Source organism: Colossoma macropomum, unplaced genomic scaffold (genome assembly GCF_904425465.1).
Source record: "Colossoma macropomum unplaced genomic scaffold, Colossoma_macropomum, whole genome shotgun sequence".
NCBI lineage: Eukaryota > Metazoa > Chordata > Actinopteri > Characiformes > Serrasalmidae > Colossoma > Colossoma macropomum.
In genome coordinates, this window is record NW_023494792.1 from 32292206 (window position 1) to 32303789 (window position 11584).

The 11584-nt window shown below is 38.3% G+C and overlaps 1 protein-coding gene across 1 annotated transcript in view; it reads left to right on the forward strand.

Annotated features, from left to right (window-relative positions):
* Nucleotides 1-10528, forward strand: part of tspan17 (tetraspanin 17) — a 49955-nt gene extending 39427 nt beyond the window's left edge. The window contains exons 6-8 of the mRNA XM_036576922.1: nucleotides 2788-2835; nucleotides 8502-8618; nucleotides 10206-10528. Of these exons, the coding sequence (XP_036432815.1) occupies nucleotides 2788-2835; nucleotides 8502-8618; nucleotides 10206-10271 (231 nt within the window). The 3' untranslated portion in view covers nucleotides 10272-10528. The remainder of the gene's footprint in view (nucleotides 1-2787; nucleotides 2836-8501; nucleotides 8619-10205) is intronic.
* Nucleotides 10529-11584: the final 1056 nt, after the last annotated feature.

The window sequence follows — 11584 nt, forward strand, 5'->3', positions numbered from 1 at the left end:
AGACCTTAAAACCACTGTTCGATCTTTGAGGGAACATTTACATTGTTTGTAGCTTGATAAACAAAAATGTACCTGCACAGAACCTTTATTTCTAATAGTACATTTGTACTACTGTAGAGTGAGGAACGAAAAGGGTTTATCTTCTTTTAAATTTCCACCATGTGCATGATGGGAAATAATCTCAAAAATCTAGTCGCAGTCTTGCAAATAGTGACGCTGCAAGATCCCCAGTCTTCGCAAAATCGTAGTCTAGTCATAGTGACTAAAACCTCTGTGGTGTTGTCTTTAGATGTGGGAGGGTGTCAAACGTCAGTCTTTTCAAAGTCTTTTCAGAGTCTTTTTAAAGTCCTCTAGTGTATGATTAGCCTTAGTGTTTCTACCCATCACTGTATCACCCGTATCGTCTGGTACCAGTTCACGTCTTTCTGTGTTCCAGTACCAGCCAGCCTGAAACTCCTGAGCTTTCACTCTGTTTTTCTCACTCTCGGTCAGGCATCTCCACCATAATGACTGCTTTCCTCTGTTCACTTTTTACACATACCAGACAATGGCCAGAGTCTGTTTATAGTGAGCGCTGCTGTGGAAACAAATACACAGTTGTATGGAAAAGTTTGAACACCGCCGGGCGAATCATGTTTTGTTTAAAGTGAAAATAAGTAAACACGTCCTCTGTAAACTTAAACATGGCATTTTCTGCACATCTTAGTACACAATTTCAGTTTACTTGCTGTGTTTAACCTATTTACATGTTAAATAAACAGTAATTGGGCATTAAAATGTGCAGAAGTCTGTTCTCTGTAGAGAATGTGTGTCACATATCTTAAACCATGGGTGCCCAAACCTTTGCCTATGACTGTAACTGGTCGAATTGCTATGAAAGCGCTTTTCTCAGTGGTCATGTTCTCCTGTGTCCCTTCATGGTGTGTAAAGCGTTAAATGCTTCATTTTTGTGTAATTCAAAGTGGAGACTCTAAACTTTCAGTACCTTATTTGCGTTTGTAAGTAGTAGAGAGATATTTCAGTGTTACTTGAAATTGATCAAAAGTTGTGTAATAAAAGTTGTGCATACAGTTTTGTTTTGCAGAAAGAAAAACATCCTTTACGTTTGTAATTGTTTGACATTGAATCAAACAGAATGACCTCAGAAGTGCAGACTGGAACCTGTAGATTCAGAATGTAAATCAGATGGAAATGGAGTTCATTACATAATTAACTATGTGTGCAGTTATATTTGGATGTAAGGTAAATTAAATTGAATGAATGGCAGAACGATGATTACTTAGACCTCTAATGGTTAATGATTCAAACAGCAGTGGGCAAGGTTGAAACAGAGCGCAGTCAGCGTAGCCAGATGAGTTTCTTAATGATGACAGGGACTTGATGAATGTTTGTTTTGATGTAGTAATGAGAGATTTGAGTAGTTAAATGTACCATTTGCAAAGGAAAACCATACCAGCAGTTAACTGGAAATAAACGATGGGCTCCCCAGATTATCGCAGCTTCATTATCTGTATAGTGACTGGAAACCTGAGGGGATGAAGTGAAAACTAGAAAAGTTTCATGGTGGTTGTTGGAGACTCTCAGTTTTACTTTTTTACATAATCTCTCTTTCTCTGTACTTCTCAGTCTAACCTCATGCGTCTGATTGTTGGTCCGTTTGTCAGGCTGTTTGTTCATCTCTTCCAGTTGTCTGTTTGTTTTTCAGTCTGTTTGTTTGGTTATCTGTTTGTATGTCCAGTTGTCTGTCAGTTTGTCAATTTTTTCATCTTTTTCTGCTTTTTTGTTTTGTCCATTTATTTGTTTGATCATCTTTTTGTTCATCCAGAAGTTCATCTGATTGTTTGTCTGATTGTCCAGCTATGGGTTTGTCCGTTTGTTCAACGCTTTGTCTGACTTTTTGCTTCCATCTGCTTGTCCAGTTGTGTGTTTGTCCGTTCGTTTGTCTGATTGTCTGTCCATTTTTCGCCTGTTGGCTGGTTGTTGTTCATTCGTTGTTGTCTCAGAAGAAAGCAGGTTTTTAGTACATATACGAGCCATTTAACACAGCTTGAAAATCATAAACAAATAGAAAAGAATCCCACCTTATCACTTTTTTTTTCTCCCCCAAAGAACATTTTTTCCTGAAAGAAACTAAATAATCTGTCAGTTCAGTAAAATAATCTGATTTAATACGAAGAATGTCTGTGTAAGGGCTTGATTTAATATTACAGTAATCTCATAGTGAACAACCTTAGATATATTAAGTATATCACTGTTGTCGGAACAACCCCCCCCCAGTTATCTCTCTTTGTCATTTTTCAGTTTTTGACATAATTTGAAAATACCTGTGGTCCTATACGTTGTGTTTAAATTTCATGATGAATGGACAAACAGAAATTACCCAAAATTACCTGGAAAAGATTCTGGTTCCATTGACTTACATTAAAAGTAAAGTATGTTTTTTTTCCTTCTCCTGTAAAGTTACCATTTTGGAGATGCAAGGTTTTGATCTGACGGCAGCAGTATATTATTTTTGTAGTGCTTCTTTTTGGATGCTATTATTCAGTAAGAATGAGTCAGGTTTACAGACACTGTTGATCTGTTACTTTCTCTGCTAAACTGTTTTGTTTTTTGTTTTTTTGTTTTTTTTGGGTAGCGACATTAAATGATCTGACCCTCTGATAGTTTTGTGGACCATGTTCAGATATTCAGAGATTTGATGAAGACTTCCTTTTTAGAAAGCTGTCACATGATTGTATGTGAGAAGTGACCATGTTTAAGTGTTTTTTTTTCCCCTCTCTTCTCCAGGGGGACGTCCTGAACACCCAGTGTGGCTATGACGTGCGGCTTCAAGGAGTGAGTACTTCACATATCATCATTTCTGAGTTTACAAAATCTCTCTGGCATGAAGAATATCCTAAAATCCTAAAAGTGTACATAAGTGTTTCCTAAACACAGTGAAACCATTATCTTCAGATTCAGCTATGATTGTTATAGTGAAAGACTGTTGTTGTCATAACAAAACCTCACATTTTCAAAATGTGCAGGTGAAGGAAAAAGACTTATTAAAGGGTTCATATTCTGCATTTTTCTTTGTATTTCTTTTTTTTTTTCTTCACTGAGATGGGTCATTCTACAGAAACGTCCATTTTTGTGTCCTTAGCTTTTATTACACTTGAAAAACATGTTAGGGTTACAATTTATTTATAATTTAAAATAAATGTATTTAATTATTTTAACAATTACACCTTCTTGAGCCTCAATTTAGCAATGCTGGTCTTTAAATCAATTATATAGAATTCTACCACAGACATGCTCATCCCCACAGTCATGTGTGAAGGGTGAGTTTCAGATTTTGAGATTTTAACTGCAATAGTCTACACATAACTGTGAGATATATGATTTAAATGACATAAAGAAAAACAAATGCCAAATAAATTTTATAAAATATATAATGAAAGTTCCCCAGGAGTGTCACTGGTGTTACTGTGCAACAAAAAATCTCTAATTTTGAAATAAAAATCACACTGATGACATCGCTTGACTTCTTTTTACCTATTTCCTGAGGATCTGTGAAGAAAAGCACATGGTGAGTCCACTGTGTCTTTTCAATTATCAGAGATTTTCTCATTTAGCTCATGATTTCATATGAAGCTTTTAGCTGAAGTCACTGGTGTGACCTTCTTTATTCTTAGGTAACTGTGAACAAATAGAATACAAATGGATTAAATTACATATTTTAGTGGATATTCCATGATTGACAACATGTGGTTTGATGCTCTGTAGCATTAAAAATGTCACTGGTGTTACCCTTTCTTATGTGTAACACCAATGACGATCAGTAACACCAGTGACTCCTGTGGTTAGATAAAAAGTGGACGTTTCTGTAGAATGAAAAGATCCACGTGTGTTTTTGATACATAAAACCACACGGTTATAACTCGTTTTTACAGGATCATTTCAAACTGTCTTTATCTCTTAAAACTAAACAGGCTGTTTTTGTTACTATGCCTTTAAGACTCAAATGTAAGTGAGCTCTGTTCTGATCGTGGCTCATTCAAGAAGCAGCTCAGGTGGGAACATTCCTTATAACTTCAGTGTAAATACGTGGAGTTAAACTGTTGTAGGCTGAATAGCTGTGCTGCTTTCAAGTCGTGTCAGAAATATCAGATTTATGAGACGAATGCACATGAATGCCACTGCAACGTTGTATTTACTAGTGGGGGAAAAAGCAGTAATAGCCACTGATAAACTGAATGTATTTCAGTTATTAATCAGCCACAACATTAACATTAACCACAATTACATGCAGTCTAATAATCTGTTAATAATCCGACTAATAGCTTGATCGGAATAGAATATGTCCATGTAAACACCTCAGTCAGAATAGACTAGTCCGATTGAGGCCATTCGGAATATAATTTAGTACATGTGAAGGACGTTTTCCTGAGTCTGACATCATTTTAAAGCATTGGAAAACACAAGCACTGCTCACTGCTGCTCATCTCACTCTGACTGGACTCACGTGATGCTGGTTGTCATGGTAACGTCTGCACTAAGTGGTTCTCCGCGCAGTGCGCGTCGTTTTGGATCAGATTACTTATAGTGTGCATGTAAACAGAGTTTTCCATCAGATCGTTGAGTAGAGTGAGTATAAAAACACCTCAGTCTTAATCTATGAACTGACTGTATTTAATCAGATTGACACGAATCTTTGCATGTAAACACAGACACTGCGGCTAAAACCATCTACACATGGAAATGCAGATGTAAGCTCGTTATATGATACATCTAACTGCAAAAAAAACATTAATCTTCTCAGAAACATCTTCTGCTCTTCAGTTTGTTGCAGACTTAAAGCATTATGTCCAGTGTGTCTATCTTATTTCCAACCAAAACCACTTCAACACAAGTCGTACTTACGACCTCTGAAGTCGTAAATAGGAACTTCTGGGAAGACTTGTAGGCAGCAATGGGTTTGTGTAAAAGTGTTGGGCTGTTTTTGCAGTTTATTTTCTATTAAAAAAAGTAAATGGTATATTTTAAAACTTAAACAGTCATTGATTTAAAACACTTTTATTAAAGAAAAATTCAGTGTTACTAGACTCTTTAACCTTATTGTACATTAATTTTATTAATGAATGTAATTTGAGACCATTTCCGTTGGTCTTTTTGTCATGAAATGTTCACACAGTATAAAAACTGCTGTCTTTCTAAATGTTGGGGGGGAAAAGGAAGAGGTTTTAAAGTGACAGCAGCAGTATGTTGTAGGATAATAGCATGTGTGTGGGAGTCGGCGCATAGAGATATGTTTAAAATGGACTTCTTTTGTAAAAGCTCATATAGAAAAAGGCACACATGCAGAGTGAAAGAGCGTGTTGACCCCACCCTCGGAGAGCCTGGAAGGGTTAAGTGCAATAATTGAGTGTTTCAGCTGGTGGCGCGCAGGCCTCTAATAACAGTTTGAGCTTTTAACAGTGCTAATTAGCGTCCCGTTTTAGCCGGGGAAAGCGCGGAGCTGTAATTGGGGAGTCAGCGGGTTACGCCAGGCCCCGTTCTTCGCTCCCGGCGTGGGTGTGGTAACACACTGCCACTCCAGGGGAACAGCAAGGGCACCGTGCCAGTCCGGTTACCATGGACACAGTGTGCATGTGTGCTTTAGGAGTGGACCGTACGGCGAGCCGCTCAGAATCCGCTTCTTCATTTTCATGGGAGTGAATTGGGAAAGCCTTTTTGGTAGGGATGTTTATGTGAAGTAGTTACACTACAGGACAAAAGCTTGGAAGCAGCAGTAAAGCAAAAATAAGCATCGTGTTTTTGTTTATTATTGTATGTCTGGACTAAACAGCATTTTACAGGCTCAGTACTACCCTTAAAACCAACGGTTTTGTACTTAAGTATGTTCATTTAAAAGAAAAAAACATCAAATTTTTGATTTGTAACAGTTTCCCATATTTACTGCAAAAGTTTGGGCACCCCCAGTCAAATTCAATGTTTTGTCAGTTTTCTAAGTGAAAGTAAGTTACACATCCTCTACAGTGAACACACTTCTGCACATTTAAATGCACAGTTACTGTTTATTTGCTGGATTTATCATATTGGAAAAAAATTAAACATAAAATGTGGCCTGTGCAAAAATAAAGGCACTTTTTATTTTTTACATTTTTCCAATAAACTCTATTCCAATAAATGGACTGTATGCGCTGAAATTTGCTACAATTCACAAGAAAAATGCCATATTTGAGTCTGTTTACTGTAGAGCAACTGAATTTAGCTGAATTTGCTGAACTTAGCATATTGGGGAAAAATACATAAAATGTGGTCTGTACAAAAGATATGGCACGTTTTATATTTTATGTTTTCTTTTTTCCCAATATGTTAAATTCAGCAAATAAATGGAAAATGTGCCCTACACTTATCTGTGTTCTCTGTAGAGGGTGCGTTCACTTATTTTCACTTAGAAAATCAACAAAACCTGCCATAAGACCAGGGGTGTTCAAACTTTTGCATGCAACTGTATGTACACCTTCAGTCTGGGGTTTTTTGTGTTCTTGGAAAGCATCTTAGAAGAAGTAGCCCTTTGAACCTTTTGTATCCAGTGATTTTAGTGCTTATTGTAGTTTCCCAGAAAGCCTTTCTCTGCAGCGCTGTGCAGAGAGCAGTATCAGAGTGGCTGAAGTGCAGGAAGGGTGTGGAGAGGAAGTTGGAGACAGAAGCGGAAAAAAAGAGCAACAAAGAGAGACCTGAGTCAAATTAGGCCCCAAAGGGACGTTCACCGTCAAAACAGCCACTTCCCTCTCTTTTCACTGGCTCCCCTCCGTATACTCCTGGCTTCCTATTGGCCCAGAGGTCGACTCTGCAGGTCTTTTGTGTCATCTACCAGCATAGAGACAAAAGGTTGAGCTGGGCGGCAGCTCTGTAGGGCGACTGAGGCTGAAATATGTGCAGGTTTTTATCCTCTTCTTCTTTCAACATCACTGCACTCTGCAGTTAATCCTACTTTCATCTAAATCATGGTGTCAGGCTTTGGACCGAATGATGGAAAGATGAAGGCCATGTTTTTCATTTTGTCAAAGTCAGAAAAAAAGTATTCCTAACTAGTATGGTAATGTGAGTTTTTATTTCAGACCATTTTTATTAGTCCATTCATCATGAAATGTTCACACAGTGTAAACAGCAGCTGGCGTTTTTTAAATAGTGTAAATTTATGTTTTGTTCCGTGAAAAATGTGGAAAAAGACAGATGTTCAGGCAGCTGGATAAATCTGAAGACAGTGCTGAAGAACCTGTGTCCTCAGCTATACTAATTACTGTTAATAATTAACCTCAGTTAAGAATCCTAAGCACTGTATCACCTATAGTGATCGGTCAGTATTATTGTCCAGATCAGACAAATGTACTGTCTAGCTGGACTTGTTTACTCAAACTACTCAAAAACTCAAACTACTCAAAAAGTATAAAATGCAACTGTAAACATTAAAATTAAACAGTTAAAAAATTTGTAAAGAAATGTATAAAGACAAAAAAACAAAAAATGTCATGTTAATATTAAAAAATGTAAAAAAAAAAGAAAATAATAAAATAAAATAAAAATACTTTTTAGAACTTTTAAATAAAGGAGAAGAAGAAAAATATTCCATTAATAAATTACTTTACACATGGAAAAAAAAAACTAAATAAATAAGAATTTTACAAAAATAAACATTAAAAACAATAGTCATATTTACCTTTAAAAATAAAGTAAAAATTAAAGAAATTAAATTTACAATAAAAAAACTGCGTTCAAACATTAGGCATATGTATATTTAAAAAGTAAAAAGATTACAAAAAATAGATTCCTTATTTATTTAAAATTACAATATTACATTTTTACATTTAAGTTACATATTTACATTGAAAAAAATAAATATTCCAAAATTAGGCATGTTTAAAAAGCAGAAGAAATAAAGTTACATAAAAAAAACTAAGTAAAACAAATAAAACATTCATGAAGAAAAAAAAAAAAACGTTAAAAATGATCTTTACTATCTACTGATCTTACACGAGTTATCTTTTGTAAAGGCACTGGATCAGCAGCTCTGCTCAGTATTAAGCTGAATATATACATCAGTACTATATATCGGTGCTTGTGTAAATGTGCTGTATGTGCAGCAGTGAAATGAGCATTTCTGCCTCTATAGGAGCTTCATGCCGAGCAGTGAAGTAGAAAGCGTTTCCCTGCCACAGTAACAGTGAGTGCCCTTGGCGGTTGTGTTAAACCTGTAATCATCTTGTCTAGCTGGCGAGGACTCAGTGCTCTCACTGTGCCAGGGAAGCTGTTTGTTCTTGCACAGATTTACCAGCAAGACTCGGCCAGGTGGAGGCCTACGTGCTGTTTCTGCTCAGTGTCCAGCCAAAGAGCAGAGAGAACACCCACACACTTTCACTTTCCCTGCTTTTTCAGGCTTGGCTGAATTCTGACTTGTCAGACCTTTGTTTTTACGTAATATATTTGTGTGTATTTTATTGTGTTTTTCTTTTTAGGAACTGGCTCAACAGGAGTTCATTCACACAAAAGGATGCGTGGGGCAGTTTGAGAAGTGGCTTCAGGAGAATTTGATTGTCGTTGCCGGCATCTTCGTTGGTATTGCACTATTACAGGTAATGGTTTGTGAATGTAACACAGATTCAGATGAAAGATCTGGGCTGATGTGCTATGATAGTTATTTTGTAAAGTTGTAGAAAGCCGTCTTGTTGCCTTGGAAGTTTCTCAGAGTGCCACCTGCTGGTAAGATAACTGAATGGACACCAAGATAAAAAGCAATATAAATGGTCGTCAACTATCTTCCAGGATTTATAGCGGATTTCTGCTGTTGGTTTTAAATTAAATGCATAGATAAACTGTTGAAATGTAAATAAAGTCCTTCAGAGTGAAATGCTCTGTTTTAGTGAAGCTAACAGAGTCAGAATTGTTCACAGTGGTGGTGATAGGAACCAGACGTCTGAAGAGTTTAATGCCTTTAAAAGCTACATCACAGAGAATTATTACATAAAATCATACAGATATGTTGCTTGATGCATTGTTTTACAGTTATTTTGAGAATCTTTTAGGGCTTTTGTTTTTTAAATACGTTCAAGTACATGTATGGTGACCAAAGCAGAAATAGTAGCCAAAGATTTTTTTCTGTCCAAATTTACAATTATTTTATCATCATCATGACATAAACAAAAACCTAGACACGTGTATGTTCACTGGTCATTTTTAGCTTCGTCCAGTACCTTTGGGATGAGTTGGTGCGATCCAGAACTGACCACCCAACATCAGTACCTGACCTTACTGATACTCTTGTGGCTGAATGCAATCAGCTCCTCACAGCAATGTTCCAACATGTAGTGTAAGCCTTACCAGAAGAGTAGAGGCTAATACTGCCACAAAGGAGCAACAGACTCCCAATTAATACTTCAGAAGAAATATTGAGTCTATGTTTATTATGACCACCTCCTTGTTTCTACGCTCATTGTTCATTTTATCAGCTCCACTTACTATATAGGTGCACTTTGTAGTTCTACAGTTACAGACTGTAGTCCATCTGTTTCTCTGCATACTTTGTTAGCCCCCTTTTACTGTTCTTCAGTGGTCAGGACCCCCATAAACCCTCACAGAGCAGGTACTATTTGGGTGGTGGATCATTCTCAGCACTGCAGTAACACTGACGTGGTGGAGGTGTGTTAGTGTGTGTTGTGCTGGTCTGAGTGGATGAAGGTGAAGTGATGAAGGACTAGAAGATGACCAACACAAACTGTGCAGCAGCAGATGAGCTATCGTCTCTGACTTTACATCTACAAGGTGGACTGACAAGGTAGGAGTGTCTAATAGAGTGGACAGTGAGTGGACACAGTGTTTAAAAACTCCAGCAGCACTGCTGTGTCTGATCCACTCGTACCAGCACAACACTCACTAACACACCACCACCACGTCAGTGTTACTGCAGTGCTGAGAATGATCCACCACCCTGCTCTTTAGTGGTCCTGTGGGGGTCCTGGCCTTTGAAGAACAGAGTATGCAGAAACGGATGGACTACAGTCTGTAACTGTAGAACTACAAAGTGCTCCTGTATGGTCAGTGGAGCTGAGAAAATGGACAGTGAGCGTCAGTTCAAGGAGGTGTTCCTAATAAAGTACTCAGTGAGTGTAGATACATGCAGGTTGGACACATTTCTGAGTGCATTACTTTCCTTTTCTGCACAGATCTTTGGCATCTGTCTGGCCCAGAACCTTGTGAGTGACATCAAAGCGGTCAAAGCCAACTGGTGACCCTTGGCTGACATGGAGAGGTGACGTTAACCTCTGCGGGCAACCTTCGTGACCCCTCGTGTCGTGTTGGTTGCAAAAGAGCACTGTTTACATGCCCACAGAGTGGAGACCCCTCTCCCAGCTGTTCTCTGGAGCTTTATGTAAGCTGGTGTTACAAAAAAGTGACACACTCTCTCTCTCTCTCTCTCTCTCGCTCTCTCTCTCTCGCTCTCGCTCTCGCTCTCGCTCTCTCGCTCTCGCTCTCGCTCTCTCTCTCTCTCTCTCTCTCTCTCTCTCTCTCTCTCCCTCTCCCTCTCGCTCTCGCTCTCTCTCTCTCGCTCTCTCTCTCTCCCTCTCCCTCTCCCTCTCCCTCTCCCTCTCTCTCTCTCTCTCTCTCTCTCTCTCTCTCTCTCTCTCTCTTCTCTCTCTCTCCCTCCCTCCCCTCCACCACATTTGTTGTTTTTCTTTTTTTTGTTTTATGCAAGCTCTTACAAAGAGCTCCCCTATGGAAATAAAAGGCAGCGGAGGTGGAGCCTCTATATCATCTATATTAACCACTCTGCACACTCAAAAACTCAGAAACGACCACTTATCCTCCTTCCATCAACCTGTGGAAAGCCGTCCTGGTCCTATGCACCTGCAGAAGACTGACTATTAAAGCTCACTCAAGACTTTTAAAGCTCAAAGGGTGAGAAAGAATGGAGCTATATCAGGCCTTACTGCAATGCACGTCATCGGGAGGGGGATTTCTTTTTTCCAGCATTTACCTGTCCTTCTGGCTGTCAGTCAAGTTGACTGACAGGTGGACCTTCGACCGTTGACCCTGACCGGGCTTCTGTTGCACAGAGCCGTCCGGCTGGAGACTTTGTACTTGAAAACTGACACGATGACACATTTATTTTTGAGAGTTCTACCACTACACTTGGGTTAATGGAGGAAGTTTGTGCATTTGTACAGCTGTGTTTTTTCTCGATTTATTTTTATTATATATATATTTTTTGCAGTCCGATCCTCTGCAGCAAGGAGAGATTTTTCTCAATTATCATCTGCCATGAGTTTTTGTATGTAATATCTTTTTTTTTTCTTGATTGTTTGGCTAGAAATATAATAGTGATATGCTATAACTTCATTAGAAAACATTAAACGAATCCTGTTACGATATGAACGATGCTGCTTTTAACTCTTAAGATTTATAGACTGCTACACTAACCCAGAGAAACTGACATAGAACCTAAACCGAGAGTCCACTGACACATGAGCCACTTCATGTTCATGATTACTGCTGCCTGCCCTGCTTATACACATGCACATTCACGCATGCATAGACGCTTACA